Source organism: Etheostoma spectabile, chromosome 12 (assembly GCF_008692095.1).
Source record: "Etheostoma spectabile isolate EspeVRDwgs_2016 chromosome 12, UIUC_Espe_1.0, whole genome shotgun sequence".
In the NCBI taxonomy this organism is placed as follows: Eukaryota; Metazoa; Chordata; class Actinopteri; order Perciformes; family Percidae; genus Etheostoma; species Etheostoma spectabile.
The window spans coordinates 14290377-14312216 of record NC_045744.1 but is presented as its reverse complement, the minus strand read 5'-3'; the positions used below and the strand labels follow the sequence as shown (position 1 = coordinate 14312216).

The following is a 21840-nucleotide window of genomic DNA, read 5'->3' as shown; positions in this document are numbered from 1 at the left end:
AACAAATGAAAAGATGCTGGAAGAATGCCTGACGCCATCTGTTAAGCATGGTGGAGGTAATATGATGGTCTGTGGTTGCTTTGGTGCTGGTAAGGTGGGAGATTTGTACAGGGTAAAAGGGATTCTGAATAAGGAAGGCTATCACTCCATTTTGCAACGCCATGCCATACCCAGTGGACAGCGCTTGATTGGAGCCAATTTCATCCTACAACAGGACAATGACCCTAAACACACCTCCAAATTGTGCAAGAACTATTTAGAGCAGAAGCAGGCAGCTGGTATTCTATCGGTAATGGAGTGGCCAGCGCAGTCACCAGATCTGAACCCCATTGAGCTGTTGTGGGAGCAGCTTGACCGTATGGTACGCAAGAAGTGCCCATCCAACCAATCCAATTTGTGGGAGCTGATTCTGGAAGCGTGGGGTGCAATTTCTCCAGATTACCTCAACAAATTAACAGCTAGAATGCCAAAGGTCTGCAATGCTGTAATTGCTGCAAATGAAGGATTCTTTGACGAAAGCAAAGTTTGTTTTTGTGTTTTCCAGGAAAACACAAAATTGTTTGGGTGACCCCAAACTTTTGAACGGTAGTGTATATATATATATATATATATATATATATATACATATACAAAGTACAGCCTCATATATATATATATATATATATATATTAAATCAGCCACCATAAATGCTGATACCAATAGATGGTGAAAAGCCCAATATCGCCCGATAATATCGGCCCGCCGATATATATCAGTCGGGCTCTAGTTATATCCATGGACAGACCAGTGGTGGTGCAGCTTCAAGCTAGAGCAGGTAAATTACCAACAATTTAGTCTTCAATATGTTTGCATCTACAGCTAGTGACACTGTCTTCTTTCAACTAGTACATTAGGGAATAAGCAAGAATCTGCCTCAAGTCACAGACAGTTCCCCTGCAGTTTGGAAGCACTAGAAATTCAATCTGTAGAGTAATTAGATAGTGAGCCCTGAAGGATGTTTGGGCCAAGCACTTAGTGTTCAGATAACATCAGTGGCTACTTGGGCTGTCTTGGGCATAAAATGGACAGGCTGCAGGCTACGCTCTTATTCATAACAGAGATCACTGTTTTTAACCCTCATGTTGTCCTCGGGTCAAATTGACCCGTTTTCCTATATCATGGTTCTTTTTAACTACCTAAAATAACTTGATTGATTCCACACAATGCTCTTTGGCAAGTAAAAATCTCTACTTTCATTAATTTTGGGGTGTCTTATTATAGCATTTGAAAAAAAAATTGAAGTGGTTTGGAAATAGTATTGAGTAAAAGTTGACATATTCCAGTCAACATACATTCCTTTAATTTTAGTCTAAATAATTCCTAATTTTTGCTTTTCAAACTCAAACATTAGGTATACTTTCCTATAAATTAGGTTTATTAACCATAAATTCCAAAAATTACTGTAAAACTAGTTAATAAGTTAGTGTTACGTAGTGTTGAAAACGTCAAAAAAGCATTAAGTGTTGAAAAAAGGGACAAAAATGTAAGTTAAGAAAAAAAAAAGATAAAAAGCTTCAACAAAAGTGTTGATTTTCAATTTTGACAGGGGACAAAGATTAAAATACACTGAATTGGAGGTTTTTCACTCTTCTACATAAGTTTATTAAAATGCCTACAGTGGGGGAAATAAGTATTTGACCCCTCGCTGATTTTGCAGGTTTGCCCACTTACAAAGAATGCAACGATCTATAATTTTAATCATATGTACATTCTAACAGTGAAAGACAGAATCCCAAAGAAAATTCCAGAAAATCACATCATATGAATTTATTAAAATTGATAACCATCTGATGACGAAAAACAAGTATTTGACCCCCTGGACAAACAGCATGTTAATATTTTGTAGAAAAGCCATTATTGGCCAGCACAGATGTCAAACGGTTTTTATAGTTGGTGACAAGGTTTGTGCACATTTCGGCAGGGATGTTGGCCCACTCCTCCCTGCAGACAGCCTCCAAATCATTCAGGTTCCGAGGTTGTCGCCTGGCAACTCGAATTTTAAGCTCCCTCCAAAGATTTTCAATTGGATTCAGGTCTGGAGACTGGCTAGGCCACTCCAAAACCTTGATGTGCTTCTTCTTCAGCCACTCTTTTGTTGCTCTGGCGGTGTGCTTAGGGTCGTTGTCGTGCTGAAACACCCATCCTCGACCCATCTTCAGCTCTCTCACTGAGGGAAGGAGATGTTGGTCCAGAATTCCACGATACATGGCCCCGTCCATCCTCCCCTCAATACGATGGAGTTGTCCCGTCCCCTTGGCTGAAAAGCACCCCCAAAGCATGATGTTGCCACCACCATGCTTGACGGTGGGGATGGTGTTCTTTGGGTTGTACTCGGTGTTCTTTGCCCTCCAAACACGACGAGTTGAGTTGAGGCCAAAAAGTTCTATTTTGGTCTCATCTGACCACATCACCTTCTTCCAGGCCTCTTCTGAGTCGTCCAGGTGGTGAATGGCGAACTTCATGCGGGCCTGTACATGTTTCTTCTTGAGCAGGGGGACCTTGCGTGCGCTGCAGGATTTCAATCCATGACGGCGTAGTATGTTACCAACCGTTTCTTTTGTAACTGTGGTCCAAGCTGCCTTCAGTTGATTCATCAGTTCCCCCCTTGTGGTTTTGGGATGATTCCTCACCGTTCGCATGATCAGGGACACCCCACGAGGCAAGATCGTGTGTGGAGGCCCAGACTGAGGGAGGTTGGCGGTGGTGTGGTGCTTCTTCCATTTCCTGATACCTGCACCGACAGTTGATCTTTTCTCTCCAAGTTGCTTTACAATTCTCTTGTAGCCCATCCCAGCCTTGTGCAGATCGACAATCTTGTCCCTGATGTCCGTAGAAAGCTCTTTGGTCTTGCCCATGGTGGTGATGTTGGATGCTGGTTGTTTGGGTGTTGACAGGTGTCTTTTATACAGGTAACGAGGTGAGGCAAGTGTATTTGATGTAGATAATTGGTTGGGATTGGGGCTGTGTCTTAAAGAAAGACTAACTGGCTTGTAGGAGCCAGAATACTTGCTGTTTGGTAGGGGGTCATATACTTGTTTTTCCTCATCAGATGGTTATCAATTTTTATAAATTCATATGATGTGATTTTCTGGAATTTTCTTTGGGATTCTGTCTTTCACTGTTAGAATGTACAGATGATTAAAATTATAGATCGTTGCATTCTTTGTAAGTGGGCAAACCTGCAAATTCAGCAAGGGGTCAAATACTTATTTCCCCCACTGTATATAGTCCTCAAGCCTGCAGGTGGATCATGTTTTATTTTGTAATACATTTTATGTGCTAATGTGGTGAAAATTGCAAGAAAAAACAAGTCAACTAGATACATTCGGGGTCTTAAGTCTTTATCATGGGTCAATATACCAGGCTTACCCAGAACAATCAAGCTTCGCTGACTTTTGGTGGTTTGCAGTGATACAACAAAAGATTATTTTCAATACTGATCAAACTGCTTATTTCTGGGTGCCCGGATAGCTCAGTTGGTAGAACAGTTGCCCATATATAGAGGTTTACTCCTTGATGCAGTGTCCTACACACACACACACACACACACACACACATGCACGCACACGCACACGGCCAAAGTCACATGTTTAAATGTTCGAATGACTTTTTTGGTTTGACCGAACAGTCAAAAAACTCGAAGACATTCCTCTTATTTTCAGAAAGTATTTTGAAGGTATTTTGCCTTTAAATCTTGATGAATGACTTTGACAATTAATCGATTGTCAAAGTTGTTAACAATTCATTTAAGGTCATCCTTGCAGCTCCAGTTTTTTCAAACCAAGAACCGCTAAAAACCATGAGATTTTCCTTGAGTAGCTCTGTTTATGCATTCTTCCCACAGCTGTGTGAAGTGACTCGGTACAATCAGCTGACGTAATTCTGGGAATAAAAACATTAACATTTTGTCGTGGAGCTGTGTTTCACCCCATTTCCAAAATGACAGCACAGAATACTGACGGAAAGACAAGTTCCCTAGTCAACAGATGCAACTAATGCAGGTCCGTAAACACAATTGAAAATACTGAAATGTCAGAATTAATACTGTCCGTTTCCACTTTTCACACAAAGACACAATTCATTAAGCAGTGGGATGAAGGGTAAGTATGCTTTCTAAAATTAAAGCTAATCAAAAAGGAATGTATGCAGTGTTTACACCATAAAAACACCTCAATTAATTACTTGAGTGTTTTTTTTTTGTTTTTTTTTACAAAAATGAAATATGAAGCAGTATGTTAAAAGGTGAATGACTTTCACCGAATTCAAGCTATCAATGAAAAATGGCTGGATCCTCCATTTGTAGGTCCAGTTCACACAGTAATGGAGGGATGAGTAGGATTATGAAGCGGCTGACCTGTTCTGTCCTGGCCGGGGTGCTGTGTCCAGCGGCAGCGGGAAGCTGCTCTGGCTGGTTCTGAGGTGAGGTGGGTTCGCCTGCCGCTTTAGCTTTCCCCGTTGCCTTGTTCTCCTGCGGCTGCTTGGCCTCCGAGTCTGTGCCTGATTCAGTTGTCATGGTAAATCACGCTGTAGTGGAAAGAGGAGGGTAAAGATGAAACTGGATGCATCAGCTCCTCTACAATGCAAATGCAGAGCTGTGAATATTATTTGGCAGTTGAATAAAATGTGATATTAATTATTAGTGGCTGACAATCTCAGTAGTGTCAGCAGCTGGATGTAATAGAAAGTGCTCAGACTGCTGGTGCACTGACATCCACAATTTCTACAATATGCTGTATGCATCTTTTTATACAAACTGACTCAAAAAAGGGACTACAGATAATTTTCATTATTGCTTTTCTCTCTCTCTATTTGTTTGGTCTGTAAAATGTCATAAAATAGTAAAACATGTACGTCACAATTTCCGCCGATGCAAGCTTACTAGGCTTGAGCAGGTGTAAACATTTTCGAACGGGTATACTGAATTTTACCAATAGGGTGTCCCACTTGACTCAGCCACTACCGGGTTAGACTAATGAGAAAGGCCATAATAAGAGTGTAGCAACTCCAGTCCACTTGGCGCGTCTCCCGCGTTCCTGATGTTTCTACCCTCACGCTATCTAGGCTTAGCGCTGCCCAGGACGGTTGTGAATGGTTTAAAGAAATACAAACAAGCCAGAGGGTTTTTCCCCTAGCCCAGAATAGATAGGTGGTGTAGCCAGGCCATACTGCAGCACTGACACAGTGCTGTAGAGATAAGTCTGGCAATGTGAGACTATATTATTTTTGATACATCCATGTACAGAACATTCACACCTGTGTTTAGCGGTAATGTCACTGATCCTCAGCGGTTTTATTTCAGACCGCATCAGAAAAGCTTGAGGAAAAGTAGCTTGTGTGGACGATACCACACTGCTTATGAAAGAGCTAAGCTACTGAAAAGCTATTTGATTCAGAAAACAGCGACACTATTAAGAAGAAGTTAAACTAGTAGAGCTACTGCCCAACACTGCTTGCAATACAAGTTGGATTTAGTGCCGCGACACAATCAACACAGGTTGCTAATGCAGGCTACTTTTTAAATTTGCATGAATGGGTCAGTCAGAAATGCTGGTTCAACCGATTAGTTAACACAATCCAACCGGTTTTGCCTCATACACAACTCTGAAGTGTACCTCTTGTTTTTCCAAAACAAAAAAGATATTCAGTTAAAATTAATTTTAAATCATGATAAATTCCTAAAAATAATAACAGCATTTTTAACAACATCGCACAATTTCTTTCATGGGCACGCCAGTTTCTCTGCAGAGTATTTACACACAACCATCCAAAGTGTCTTTCTTGGAATGTCTGTGAATAGCAGCATACCAGCAACAGATGCCATCCCAAGGTCTTAAAGAGTGGGTAATGATAAGAGGAAACATTTATGGTCAGTTTTGCCAAATGAAGATGACAGAATGGATCCCACTGGGGGCCCCTGTGCTAGACGTAAACACAGGCTTTGGCATTGGGATGTGGGGTTTGGAGCACACTGGGCCCCTGCTCCAGATAGTTTGGGGTTTGTAGTATGGATGCTTGTCATTCTGCTGTTGGCCTGCTTCTCTCAGAGCTCTATTTATAGGGCTGTGTTTACTCCGTGGTGGGAGGATCTCTGACTTCCAGCCGGGGACAGCAGCCACTGGGTCAACAACAGCAACACTGTGGGATCAGGTGATCCCCGAAAAACGGCAACAATGGAGAACTATTGGTCTAAAAACAAGGCCAAAAAAAATAAAAATAAAAGACAACAAAACTAGGTATTTGTTATTTTTAATTTGCCACAAGCAAGAATTTGCTTTTGAAAGTAAAGCTATTTTGCAATTTGTAATAAGAAACCTTCAGTCAGAGAATTCGGCCCACATGCCTACCTCCACGTGTCCTGCTATGAGCAGCACTGGCAGGCACATAGTTGGATTTATTAACAGTTGGAGTCCAAGTCCATTTCTGTTCATCTTACACTCAGTGACAGATGCATTACTTCAAAATACTTTGAGCTGAAGTCACATGAAGGTTTTATTGTCTCCAATAAAGCACAGATGGTGTGATTAACAGTAGACTTAACAAACAAAACATCTTGATTCAATATCATATGGTATTATCTCTTATTATAATGCAGAATCATGCAGTTCTAAAGGAATTTTATTTTTGAATGCCAACATTTAATTAATCTTTTCCTAATGAGCAGTGGATTTGAATTCCTATGGAATTACATAAAATTGGATTACAATATAAAGCTGAATTTAGCTTTGCCAAGTAATAATAACAAAACAGAGACATGTTAGTGTTTAAATGGATCACAATGAAGTTGAAGCACTTGGGAGTCTTATGTTATTTCTGCTCTTGCTTTAATAGAAGTCAGGAACAACTAGGGTCACTGAACACAATGTGCTGATCAAATTATTTCTAATGTTTAACTTTAAGAACTTCAGGTGCAAGACATTACAATTACCAATTATTGATTACAGACTAAGTAGCGGAAATGTGAATGAAATGACAAAGTCACAAGAACCAAATTACAACCCTGGCTTTTAAAAGTTTTTTCCCCTAATGAGGATAACTTATGATAAAGACAACTAAGACCATTTCAACCAGAGTTTCAAAACCTCTCTACTACTTTATTGTGCCATGTGTGGCAGAACTGAGGAGCAGCTCAGTAATTAGCGAACAGATGATGGCTGCACAGCTAACCTTTGCTTATCTTATCCCCTATATCAAACAGGAACTATGGTAGTAGGGGAGGAAAAGAACATCTTTGCACCATAGAAATGGAGGAAGAATACGTTCAGTCACTGGTGACAGGCACTCTTCACAGGGCCACACAACAGCTCACACAGTAGCCTTGTGTGTGGCCCTCACCATGGACTGGCACATACATTATGCATTTAGAAAGCTGTATTCACAACTCATTTAGTATCCTGGACTACTGCATACAGGGGTGATTGATGACTGCACCAATATAGCCTTATCATATTGAGTTTAGGGTTCAGCTAAAGACAAAGCCTTTTAAATGTAATCATCTGTCATACTTTCAAATAAATTATACATGTGCTTTGCTGCTCTGTTGCCGAGTGATCTTGTGTGACAGATTCAACCTCTCAGGCCATGGAAACCTAAATATATGCTGTCAGAGACAGCTAGTGTTTGGTAAGTTTTTAACAGCAAAAAACCAGGAGGCACAGAGAAAGTAGTGATGGATTTAAATCCAATATTGGATCCACTCATCATATTAATCATTTCAAATACCTCACGGGGTTTTACATTTCAACATCTGAAAATAGGCATGCTAAAATAGCCACAATTCAAAGTTGTCTAATCACCTTTTGATGGCTGAGAAGACAGAAACGCTACGTTTTTAGTGGCAGCCTAATTAATGTTCCCAGCCTGTACCTACAACCCATATGTTTTCCATTGCTCTTTGCTAATAAAAAAATAGATTGAGGAGATTCAAAAGCTTTATTAAGAGATTTATTAGTGAATCTGGGTATTCTGCCAACTGGATCCAAAATGGAATCTGCTATTGGAGTGTATGTTTCTTGCATAAGTAAAAAAATAATAATAAAAAGAAGAACTCTGCACTAGGGATTACCGGTTTAACGGTAAACCACGGTAAAAATGTTGAAGATAACAATTACCATTTTCATTTAAAATATTATCACGGTGGATTACCACAGTATGGAAACCGCGTGTTCACAACTTCATCCAAGTCTCCGGAAGATGCATGGTCTACAGTGCGTTTCTTGAAGTTGGAATCATGGTGGAAGGAGGAAATAACAGCGCTCAGGACATTTATCAGCCTTGAAAAAAACGGTCATAGTAACACTTGCTCTCTCTCTCCTGAGAAGATTGACCAATCATTGACAAGAGTCCTTGCTTTGATCTTCTACCAATCACTTGCGCTAAGACTGGAGAAGGGGACAGAACAGCGGCTGTAAATTGACTCTTTTTTTTTTAGACTTGTTGAAGTGATGTGTTTAGCCCAGAACGTAAGTGAACACTATTCCTTAGCTTGCTATACTGTCATTCATATTTCAATAAGAGTTTTGCTTCTGCTAAGTTTTGCCCGTGTTATGACGTGACATTTATTTGGAGAGAGAGAGAGAGAGAGAAGAGAGAGAGAGAGAGAGAGAGAGAGAGAGAGAGAGAGAGAGAGATTATCACCTTGATGATATTGCTGTTTATTACTGCATAGCTGATAGATGTGCAGATTGTTTACTTGTTTATTACTTGTGCAACCACGTGTTGATGTTCAGGTTGTGTCAGGGCAATTTGCTTAGCTATTAAAAAGGTGTATTACACTGTTTGCGACGGTATGGATATGTGTGCTGTAATAGATGTGGCTAATTCTCAGTTTGTGTTACTGAGCAATACTTTATATATTATTATTGTAAATTATTAAGCTAGGGGGTGCCTATCGGATTGAATCCATCCATGATTGCTCACGCTTAGCCACCCTCAGCAAAACGCAAGAAGTAGCCTAGCTTAGACGGCCTTATAAAATTGTCACAGCCGATCATGATGTAGAGAATTGGATTTTATATTTGATTTATATGCATTGAGACATAATCTTTCGAGAGAATCACGATGTATCTTCGAATCGGTTTTTCCCCCCACCCCTAGTGCTGCCCCATGAATGCAAACTTCCATTTTAAGATCCATTTGTGATTGTAATGCACACTGTTGGAAAGTGGCCTGTGCACATGGAGTCTAAATCCCACATACATACACACACGGGAGGATGAGGGAATGCCATCTGTGCTGAGCGCAATTAGCCAGAGTACACCACAGCTGGGCCCATCCCTGTCACCCCTGCCCCCACACCCATAATCCCCTTGGGGCTTGTGGAGGTTACATGGGGGGCAATAGTTGGCGTTTTTGACACGTCCAGGCCCATCCCCAGTGGGCCTGCAGTATATGATGAGACCCCTCTACATGACTACAGGGCAGACAGCTGACACACACACACACACACACACACACACACACACTCACAGAGAGACACACACACACCCAGACATATACACACACAGAGAGACACACACCCACACACACCCACACACACCCCCACACACCCCCACCCACACCCACACACCCACACACACCCACACACACACACACCCACACCCACCCACACACACAATCCACACACACAATCCACAAAGTGCTTTGAACCTTCCCGACTTCAAAAACAACAAACAAAAGTATTGATATGTCTTGTCCTAAATGTAATGTTCTATTCCAGGCCAACCATGCCCATTTTCAATATGTATTGTCATTTAACATTTACATTTAAGGTATGTACATACATTTGAGGCGTTCAGTAAACACTTTTAACCGTTCATATCAATGACGTAATAATAAATGTTACATTAGCTCTGCATGCATATACACTATTAATAGTAACTTGTGGTGAGAAGTGGTACTGTCACAGTAATAGAAGTCTGCCCTCAACAATTCAAGAAATCTAAACAACCCAGCTCTGTTTTCTACCTCAGTGCGTTCAGCCAGAACATTCTCTAGCTCTGGTGTAGCACAAAGTGTAGAAGCAGTTCTACTAATATTTCATTTATAGAGCCAACAAACACGGTCAACCTTTCCATTAAACCCCCCCTCATACCAAGCTATGAAGTAATGGAACATCGGTGACTCAGCAAAACATGTAGAGACTGATGCTTTGTGACATTGGCGTTTGTTTTTACTTATCACCAAAGTAGTGTTGACATACTGTACATACATATTTGGCATATACACTCTGGGGCCAGTTTATTAGATACACCTAGCTCAAACAGAGAAAAGCAGGAAACATCCATTTTTAAGGCTGAAAAAAGCATTTTCTGCCATTTTTGAATTAAAAGTTACTTAAAGATTAATCGATTATAAAAATAGTTAGCGCTTTTTCAGTCTACCGACTGTTGTTGTTGGATTTGTTGCAGCTCTGAGTAGAATACATTACAACTTGACAGCATCACAAACAAACTATATCCTCAAAAAATTTCATTAAAGTGATGGTTCGGAGTAATTTCACCCTTGGGTCCTTTGCACCACAACCATACAACCCCCCAGAATCTCAAGGCCATGGTGCAAAGGACCCTAGGGGGAAATTACTCCGAACCATCACTTAAAGAAGAATATAACGCTTCTCTAAAACAGTTTCAACAAAAACAGAACATTATAATCTTCATGAAGGCAGGATGTGTGTGTTAGACTGCATTAGCTAGGTATACCTAATATACTGGCAACTTTAAGACATTCATATTGTCCACTGCTAAAATGATGCAGTTCTTTTCTGAGACTTCCATGAAAACAGTCTCATGAGAGCTAAAAGAAAAATGTCTTTGCATATTTGATTTTTTAACAAGATGCTTCAGAAGCTTTTTTTTATCCTGATATTAATTTTCAAAAATCTTTTAACTGAACCCTTATAGACTGAACCAAACTAGACAACTCAACAGCAGAAGCTGCGGAAGGCAGACTGGTCACATGAAGGTGACTACAAGCTGAGAGCATTTTTTGATGAGGACGCCATAAATCCTGTCAGCTTGCTGCGTTTACATTCTTAGCATTACTGTCACTAGCAGAAAGGCACTCAGGGATACAACAGACAGAACAGCTAACTTATTGTTATTTCAACTTGACTGTGCACTACATTATTTGACACAATCAATGCATCTTTGTTGCCGTGCTGGCCCTCAAGGCTAGGGTTGGTTTCCTTTGAAAGCCCGGCACACCTAGTACCAATCAGTCTGACAGGGGAAATACCTGAACTACATGTATGCTGGAGTTAGGAGCACTCAATCCAGTTGTATAGCACCTTCGACAAAAGGGAAAATCCCCCGATGTAAAAGACTGAAATCAAGTCTCGGAAGCCTGATGAAGAGCTAATAACGTCTTATACAGTGGCTGAGACTGACCAATAGGGATTAAGCATTTTATGAGATTAGTTATAGGTAATCAGTAAATTAGCTGTGACTTGATTACCAGTAATGTCCACAGGAAAGCACAATGTTAAAATGGGTTGTTGACATCAGCTGTGGCATGCCTACATGAAACAACTTTGCAGTTATTCTGGGAAATATTTCCGCTTAGCCCAACAGATATATAATATTGAAACAGGGATAGCAACTAATCATTAATACAATTTCCCAGAGCATAAGATGACATATTCAAATATTTTTTGTCAAACTCACATTCCAAAATCCAAATATAGATAAAATGTTTAAATATTAGTATCAAATGAAACAACCCTTTTTGACCTTTCACAGACAAACAAATGCCATTTATCAATTAATCAGCGGATTCTCAATTAATCAATTCATAATTTTGCCTACAATATATCAGAAGTCTGTCAAAAAGACCTAAAGTTACGTCATCAATAATTTGCTTGTTTTGTTGGATAAGCAGTCCAAAACACCAAAATATTGTTTACAATTACTGTATATAAAACACAAATAGCAGCACACATCACATTTGAAAAGTAAGAACCAGACAATGTTTAAGTTTATGGCATTTTAAGAAAAGAAAAGAAAAACATCTAATCACCCTTGTTGACCTTTTACAAACAAAAACAATTAAAAGAGGCCATTGCCGTTTACCTTTAGATGACCCCATTGTGTCTCTGTGATGCTTAGTAGTAGGTTTGCTGTGACCGAATCACATTATTTGTAGATTTTTCTTTATCTACTGACTGGATAAGGGATACGGATAGAGTGTTGTATGTTTTGGAAATCTTAAAACCCTCTTAGACAAATTTGTGATTTTGGGTTGTAAAAATATAGCTAATTTGCATTGACTTGGTGGCTCATGCCTGTAAAAAGCTACACTTATTCCTACAGAATTTGGGTTTTGCAGCTATATCTTGACCATCATCATGAATACCAAACAATGTCTCACAAAGGGATTGTGAGACAGAAAGACAATTATCTCAATATTATAACACACTGTAAACAGGTTAAAGTAGAATTAGGCTGTGATCAAAAGGTACACTGTTAATGAATGAAAAACGAAAGCCTCCAAACAAGGGCCATGATGTTGCTGCCTTTCAATGCTACTGCAACAACAGCTTACTGTGCATCTTAATTAAACTGTCAAGTCAGACTCGGCCATTGCATTCCCTGCTTACAAGGATGTGAGGATGCTAAAAAAGGATCCATAACGTGTCATCCTGCCCCTTACCACGCCTACCGCACTGCAGATCAAAAACATCCAAGTATGTCATCTTAACCTCCGACTATTTAACGATTTTGATCTATTTACGTTAACTGTCCTCAAATGTTACAGTGTCTACCAGTGACTCAGCGCTGTCATTCACTTACGTAGCCTATAATGTGGGGGATTCGAGGTTGGAAAAGCATCTATCGTTTTGTTTTCACCCATTTTCTGCATCGAAACTGGAGCACGTTAGCCTACAGTAGGCTACCTTAAGCGGCTTGTTGCTTTGAAATATCCGACTTTTAGTACAAAATAACGGCCGCGCAGCACATTCAGCAAACAAAACCAACATGACGCAACAATGTTACGCACCAAAAGGCTACAGTGCAAAACTGCGCGACAAAAGGTTACGACCGATGTTTCTGACACGGTTAGCCTGGTCCACTCGACTTTTCCGCCTGAATACAGCAGAAGTGTATCTTAACGTTATTATCTGTCATCGGCGAGTGCTGTGGTCAGACCACCCGAATATGACAAGAGAGGAAATAATACACAGATTTGAACAAACCGGGAATCGTGCATCTCTTACAAAACGCCTCAGTGTAAGATCAGAAGAGAAAAGCAGCAAAAGAAAGGTTTATTACCAGGTAAACCGCCCTCGTTCAGCTGGATCATGCGAGTTGCATTCGTAGTGGGCTTCTGTTTCCTGACAGTGGTGCTACTCTGCTGCAGTTCCCCCTCTCCACCAGCCTATCAAACTCCACTATGCAGCTGAGTAGAATTGTGGGATATCTGAACAGCCGGGGCATTCTTTTAGTGGCACCCCCCCCCCCCAACACATACACGAACACACGCAGAGCATGGCAATTGATGGCACGAGATGTGTTGTTTTACTGGGAAAAGGCAGCGAAATGTAGTTACATGAAACCATAATCAGTGGTGGAATGTAACATAAACAGTACTCAAGTACAACTTTGAAATGTTTGTTCTTAATTGAGTAATCCCACTTTATGCTACTGCATATGGATGAATTATCTGTATTCATTCATATTTGCCAAGTTTACAATGCACCACTTACAGTAGACTACAGCGGAAACAATGAGTTAACTGATATATTGATTTAAGGACTAAATAGTTGCCCACTGTTTAATAATTAAATAACTGTTAATGTAATTTTTCAAGCTAAAAAAAGAACAAAACCTCTCTTGTTCCAGCTTCTTGATTGTGATTGTAATTATTAGCTGCAGCCCTAGACGGCACAAATTCATGTAAGCTGCAACAAGAATGATACAAATGTGTATTTACAAAGAATGTAACAAAAAAGTCCCAAACCAAAACCAATGTAAGTTATTTTCACAATCACAATGTATAAAACTTAATAAAATTAGAAGGCTACTAATTCAATAGTTCCACACTAAAAAATTAAACATATCGCATATATGCAGATGCTTGCTAAAGATTAAGCTACTCAGTAGTACGTTAAAGTAGTTAAAATGAGCTAATCCTGGACCAGCCACAACATCCAAATGCTTCTCAAAGACTTACTGGCTGGATGCACCCAGTCTGGAGCACTTTATAATATTCTCCAAATTGAAAAACACAATCCAAGACATAACAAAACAAGCCAATAGTGAACACACACGCACACACACACACACACACACACACACACACACACACACACACACACACACACACACACACACACACACAACACACACACACACACACACACACACACACACTCTAAGTACATACATGTGGCTGTGCATGCACAAATACAGACATAATAGCAAGTTTTTTATAGCTGTCTGGGTTGTTCCCTCTGGGGATTTGAGGGTTTAGCCTCCTGCTTCCCAGTGGTCCCAACTTAGTCGACCATTTAAATTTTATTTGATCTAATTGCATTCATGCTCAAGTTTACCACATGCCAACACTTACACTACAGTACACTATGCAAATATAAACACACAGTCAAGCACATTACAACTTCAAAGCATTTTTGCTGTAGTCGTGCATGAATTCCCTAAATAGTGACTGACACAGAGCAAGTATGTTTTGCAGATAGAGGGTACATGTAATAACACACACAGTGCAACTCTTTTGTACATTGGCTCAACAGCTGGCTCCTCATTCAGCCTCTATTCTTACAGCTAATAAAACAAGCTCAATGACAACACCAATGAATGTTTTACATTGAAAGAAAATAATGTAACTCTTTTCTTATGGAACATATTGTACTGTAAAGTCACTTAAATTTAACTATTAAGATAAAAAGTTAGTATTTTCTGTACTGGCATTGTATTGATGCTAGTGTTTTTCCTCAGTGAGTTCTGAATGACTAAGTGTGTGGCTTCAGTTGTGACCAGCATTGTTTAGCAATCGAAAAAAACACCATCTTTACAAGTCACCATCAGTAAGGAGAGCGAGGTTTAGAGCTGCAGTAGCTTAACAATAGATATAACAACATATTCCTGCAACCCTTGATACTGGGAAGAGAAATAATAGCTGAGGAGGACAGTCAGGACGACAGTTTTGTCAATGTGACACTGTAGTAACTTATGGCAGTGTCTTTGCTGAGTATAATGTGATAGCTCCTGTGACCATAAAAGGTGTAAGAGTGTGTTTTTACTTAAGTGGCAATATAAGGAGAGACATCCTTACAGGTTCAACAACCATTATCATAAAAGTAGTTGTGACTATTTAATACCAATACCACACACTGTAACTCTATAATTTAGTTAGTTTACTCTATCAAAGTTAGGTTGTTTCGCTTTCTCCTTAATTTGTTTTTAAAGCACTGACATGATTGCAAATATAAACCTTGCTTAGAGCATAACCACAATATGTCTCTCTGAGAATACACACTGTACATTAAGCAGTAACAACTATCTAGAATGTCTGCTGTCTGCACAGCCAAACAATAGTTATCTACATTTAGAGCAGGTGGAGTCTGAACCAGTATTGTCATCAGACATTTCTCATCATGGCCCGTCTGGCCAGTGGGTGGTGACTGTGCGCCTCTAATGTAGTAAACAATTTTACATCGGAAATGAAGGATTGGCTTGTCTCCAAAGGAAATATCAATGCTCAGACTGGCAAACGGCTAATTGCAATGGAGCTCTTATTTATGAATCTTTATGTAAGTTAGTGTGTATGTATTTTTCTGACTTTGGCAGATATCAAGTCAGGACAAAAACACAAGAAACAAGGCAGCACAGTGTTATCTAGCCAACTTGACACAACCAATGTAACGTAACACTCAAAGCAGAACACATTTAAGCCAGTTTCATTTCTATTTACACATCTTTTGATCAATGTATAATATAAAACAAGAAGCATGCTTGGCCTTCCTCAGTGTGTAACTGTTGACGAGTTGTAATGCTTTCCTGTCTTTTGAAGTAAAAAGGCATTGACCTTTGCTATCACATTTGGAGTGGCAGTCTTCCCTTTTTTTTAAGTTAATGTATTCACTGTGCTGAAATTGCCAAATGATCTATGCGAATTTTAAATGAAATGGAAACAGTCTTACAGATAACTGACGCCTAAAGAAAATGTTTTCCACAAAGATTCATAATAATTCAAATCAGTCCCCCCCGTCGATAGAGTTAACTGACGTTCTGAGATTTTTACTCTCTACGAGTTCTCACTCTCTGTATGTATAGTGACTTAAAGATAAGTGTGAGGGCAAATCTATGACTTCTCAGAGCCTCCAGAACAGCCCTTGGTCAGCAGAATGATTAATACCACACAAGACAGACAACATGTGATCTCTGGACTCAACTGAGCTTATGTGGCTGCTTAACTCGTCACTTTTTTTCTGCTGCGTAGAGACACTTAGTTCCTCTGCTCCGACGCCTGACCTTGAACTTGGGTAGCCTTGAATTCCAATGTGTTTTCTTTCAAGTATTAGCATAATTGGGGAACATAAGGTTACAACACATTGTCCTTCTCACACTGTCTCTTTTAATTTACATGATTCAAAACTTACAGGAAGGAAGTTGCATTATATTGTACTCCTGCTTACACAGCAAGTTGGCACTTAGTGATAAAGGTTAAAGTCAACTGAAGTATATAAAATGAATTAATCTCAGTTTAAAAAAAAATGTAAATCTTTGAGACCAGGTTTTGGGGGGAACAACATCAAATGTGAATCAGCAAATCCTAGTGTGTATGTAAATGTGTATGTACTCCGTCTCTAAAATTAGTAACCTAATAACCGCATTAAAGCAATCCAATTACCAGAGATGCGGTCAGATCAAGCAACATGGCACTTCATCATACATAATTATACTAAAGCATGTTCCTTACAATACATGGCAAATCCGTGTGATTTTATAAAAAAAATAAGTCAAGGCCGGCAATTTCTTGTGGACACAAAGACACCACAACAGTGACTTAACCGGGCCTTTGCTACACTTGATGATGTATATTAAATGTATGCCAACCTATGTTGTTTTAAAATTTCTAATTAGTCATTCTAATTAGAGCATTCTCGGGCTGTTTCAATCTTATTGAAAACTCCATTGTCTAATATAAGAATGTACTATTGAGCAAGGAGAATGTATGCTTATCATGCTAATTGCTGTTTTTAATTAGACTTTGAACTCAATGAACTCAAAGTGAATTGGCTCCAGCTCTTTTTCACCCCTAACTAACCAAAGCTACTATCCTCTGTTTTCCAGCTCTATTCAGCTATAAACACCTTCCATCCCAAAGCGCTGCACATCAGCAGGCTAACATGCCAAATTAGAGTCGGATTTTGACACCACCAAATTTGAGCACACTATCATATGAAACTACCGCCGCCTAATAGAAAAGAAGTTGTAATATAAATGTGAAAAGGGATTCTTACTACAATGGGGAAGACACTCCCTTCTTGTTTTTCGCTTGTAGGAAGCACATCTTATCTCGAGGAATCGTGAATGTACTCTGCGTGTGTAACCTTTGGAAAGCAGCAGGCTAATGATTGTGCCTGTCAAGTGATTGCAGACCAGGCATTTTTAGAGAAAGCGAGGGGCAGCACATGTGTGGTTAAAAAAAATAAAACCGCAGCAAAATTTGGAATCATTCTTCCCTTTTAGAGTTTTTTTATGGATATCAGCATTTTAACTAGGAAGAACTATCTAAATAGCCCGAGGTCCAAGCAGAAGTGTAGCGGTTGAGGTGGTAACTTCACTAAATTGATTTCATTTTGACAACATAGTCCAAGTTGGATGTCTCTTTACTGTGGAAAATCAAACAATATGTTCAACCAGGCTTTTTTATGAATCTTGTTATGTGCAGTTTTCATTCTAGACTTTTACTTTTATCTTATAAATCTTAATAAATTACAACAATCACTTCAGTATGTACAGAAAGTAAAACAACATAAGAGTCTACAGCTGTGCAAGCGGCTATGAGGTTATACTGCAAAGCGCCGGTTTGAGCTAAATGCTAACATGCTGTCAAGCTGTCCATCTAAGTTTAACGTTAGCATGATAAAATTTGCTAAATTGACGGATATTAGCTTATTGCAGACATATTGTATTTGTGTATACATTGGGCGATAAGTTGGAAAACCGAAAATTCCAAATGCCACTAGATTTGAGGTAAACCTGTACAAAAATTAGATCTTGGTCACAGTTTAAAATATTTTTTTGTGGATTGCTTACTATGTTAACTATGTAAAAAAAGAAAACACCGACTATGTAAAAAATACAAATACACAATACTATGTTTTCTGTGTTTAGTTAGATCACATCAAAATCACTATTTTTAAACATTGTAGTGTTTTAAAAATAGTGATTTTGATGTGATCATAGACGTGCCCCTAGCACTCTCATTTAAAAGGCCATTTGACCCAAAACAAGAATACAGTACATGTTAAAAGTGACGCTTCCGTTTGGCCGGGTTGGCTTAGTTGGTAGAGCAAGCACACATACATACATACATACATACATACAGGTTTGTCCCTCGACGCAGAGGTCCGGGGTTTGAATCTGACCTGTGACAATTTCCTGCATGCATGCCTTTCCCCCTCTCTTTCCCTTTTCTCACCTAGCTGTCCTGTCCAATAAAGACAGAAAAAGCCCCCCCAAAAAATAAAGTTTGACTCGGACATTTCACAAAAAGACCCTAGGTTGCATTTTGGCGAGAGTTACACTTTAAGCAAGGACAAATGTGTTGTGCTTGAATGTTCACAGCAAAATAGCAAACCCCCATAACAGAGTTTTTTGAGAGTAAACAATAGCTTTACAATAGCACATTTGAGGAGGACTTTAAAGAGAGCCCACTCTAACCCTTACGCTCCACTATAAATACTCTGTCCTCCCAGGAGCTGTAGCTTTATAAGGCAAAGACAGCCCCATGCTGCTCTCAAGTGATCAGGCAACACTGGGAGATAACAAAATACCCAACAAGCTTATCTCTGCACTCAACAAGATTGAGTCCTACACATTATCTCTGCCAGCCTTCCGAAGGCTTTGGTGATCGTAAGCAGCACTGCACTCACGTGTTGAGTTCAGCTCACTTCAACTGACTGTGAGTGACTGCACACCTGAGGGCGAGACATCTGTGTTACTGGTTTCATTTACATTTTGCACTTTATGCTGGTGCCGTTGATTTTATAGTAAAAATAACAAGTGAGCAGGCAGAAGTGCAGTGAGACATTTGTTAATGGACACTTCAGCTGTTGAAGTGATGCTAGTCTTGTCATTGCCAAACCTTCTGGCTAGTCCACACAGTATTCTGGGATGGGAGAAAAATTGTGCTGTGGTTTATCAGCATTTCTTTTAACCAATTACAATTGACATGGGCGGTGCTAAGTCCCGGACAGAACCACAGTGCCACTGCAAAACCGCCTCGGAAAGGAACTTGTTTTGGTGGAACGTGTTCGTTCAAAAGTTGTTTTAGTCATGCAACAGGATACTCAGATTGGACAATGAACACAATGAAATATGGCAAAGAAAAGCAGACAGTTCTTCCATTTGAGAAGCTGGATTCAACAAATGTTCAGGGTTTTATGGCTCTTAAAGATTATTATTTTTTTGCTTTAATTGCTTGTATTTATAGGATAGATTAAGACAGGAAAGTGGGAGAGAGAGGGGGAATGACATGCAGCAAATGGCAGTAGGTCGGAACCAAAACCGCGGCCGCTGTGATCTGTACATGGGGCGCACGCTCAACCAGGTGAGCTAACCAGGTGCCCGGCTCATGTCCATTTTAAAGTGTCATAGGAGGTAATTTTCATTCCACTGGGAGTTTAATAATTGACCCACCATCCGGAAGGTTGTTTAATGTAATATATAAATTTTTGGCTCGGCCCTTTTACTCATACAGAAATTACTTCACCTTTGCATGTCTTATCACTAAATTGTGATAATGCTAGAGATTTGCGGACTATTTCTTTAAACCTTCAACTCCAATTTCTGACTCACACACACGGGCCCTTCCATAACCTTAATTTCGTCAAACACATCTCAATGAGTCATAGCATCAAAGAGAATCAGGTAAATGAATATCTTGTCCTCCAGTACAACGCCAGGGCCATTGAATGAACTGATCTGACAATAGAATTGATTTAAATTCCAAAGATGAATAGGTGGAGATAGTCTTTATCGCTGGAAACATTACATCAAAACAGCAGTAGGAAATCTCTCCTGTGGAGAGATGTCTGCAGCAGAATGAGCAATAATTATGAACATAAACGAATGAATGACCTTGAACCACTGAACGAAGATTTAATCTCGTTATGTCATCCTCACATTAGACAAGGAATGAAATAGCATTAAAAAGGGAATTTTTAAAGGGAATGAATTCCTAATTCTGAGCAAAGGTATTTGGGGTCACGTTGTTCTCTACTATAGGTCACCAAAACTGCCCTTTCAATCATAGCGCCTAAACAACATCTTCAGATGTAACACCTGATGTTTTTGTACATATGCTGCATTCCAGTTCATTTGGAATTTCCCTGCTGCTTGCCCATAATTACAACCTTGTTGCAATTTAACCCTTGTGTTGTCCTTGGGTCAAACTGACCCGTTTCATAGTGTTTTATGTCAGAAATATGGATTTCTTTCATCCAAATTGCCCAAAAATAACACGGATGATTCAACATTCTTCAGGTAAATGAATGATTACTTTCATTTAATTTTTTGGGTGTTTTATTTAATCTTATAGCATTTTAATTTTTTTTTTTTTTTTTTTTAATGGTTTCAAAACAGTATCCGGGCTGAACTTTGACATCTACCCGTCTGAGATCCACTCAACATCCTCTGATCTTAACTATCAGTCAAAATAATTCATAATTTCTGCCTTTTTAACTAAAAGGTTTAATATAAATGAGGTTTGTTGACCATGAATAAGTGTAAAACCTATTATTAAACCAGCTCAGGGTTTTAAAAAAGCACCAAAATCATGGGGAAAAAGCAACAAAAACATTGGAAAAACACAAAAAAAAAAATTCATTTTCAATTTTGACCTGGAAGGACAAGTTCATGGTTAACGGGAAGACAACACAAGGGTTAAGTGACCCAGCTTCGAAAAACCAGGCAAGAAACACAGTCACCCAAAACATTTTAATACACTTTCCTCAAGTTACAGCTGGTATCGCATAATTTACAGTATACATAACAGTGTTTACTCTCTGTAATCTGTGATTGCAACTTTCCATTTCTTTTTCTCTCTGTTCTTCTCACTGGCTCAGTTGCACCAATCAGGATATACAGTAGCAATCAGAATCGGATGACGTTGGTGGGTTGTCAATCCAATCTAATCAAACTGAAGTTTCACAGTCCTGAAGAATATTAACTGAGTTTAGAGGTTAAACTTTTAACAAATAATACCTAAAATGCCATGAATATCTAAAGAGACTATAATTAATATTATTACACCACAACTTTACTGTTCATTACTGTTCTACGGTTCACTCTCTCTGCTTTAATAGTGACGTTTTGCTCACAGGAAGTTGGTCACAGTCATGAGATTAGCTGGTGAACTTAGTTGAGCATTTTATAGCTAAAGACACAGAAATCTCCCTCAGGAGATGGTTGAGACGAAAACGACTCTAAATGAATTATAATGCTTCACACTGCTGGATGGATAATTAAGCAAGTGCTTGCTAACAAGTTTGAAAGGTGATTACATGTCTACTTGTTTTTGCTGCTCCAAAAGTCAAATCTTTAGAGGCGTTTAGGGGCT

General features: G+C 39.3%; 1 protein-coding gene and 1 long non-coding RNA gene across 28 annotated transcripts in view; one reads left to right on the top strand and one right to left on the bottom strand.

The window, feature by feature from the left end:
* epb41l3b (erythrocyte membrane protein band 4.1-like 3b) overlaps positions 1 to 21840 on the bottom strand; it is a 57589-nt gene that overhangs the window by 33995 nt on the left and 1754 nt on the right. For 17 of the 27 annotated variants that reach the window (XM_032532600.1, XM_032532602.1, XM_032532606.1 and 14 more), the window contains exons 1-2: positions 13305 to 13473; positions 4394 to 4563 (exon numbers count right to left, since the gene is read on the bottom strand). In XM_032532600.1, coding sequence (XP_032388491.1) covers positions 4394 to 4552 — 159 coding nt within the window. In that variant the 5' untranslated portion in view covers positions 4553 to 4563; positions 13305 to 13473. Of the gene's footprint in view, positions 1 to 4393; positions 4564 to 13228; positions 13249 to 13304; positions 13475 to 21840 lie in introns of those variants that run through there. The other 10 variants (XR_004334513.1, XM_032532582.1, XM_032532589.1 and 7 more) reach the window with 4 other exon arrangements.
* On the top strand, positions 5106 to 17335 carry LOC116699823 (uncharacterized). Its single transcript, XR_004334516.1, has 3 exons — positions 5106 to 5245; positions 6447 to 6451; positions 17325 to 17335. It is a non-coding gene; the product is annotated as an uncharacterized LOC116699823 (long non-coding RNA).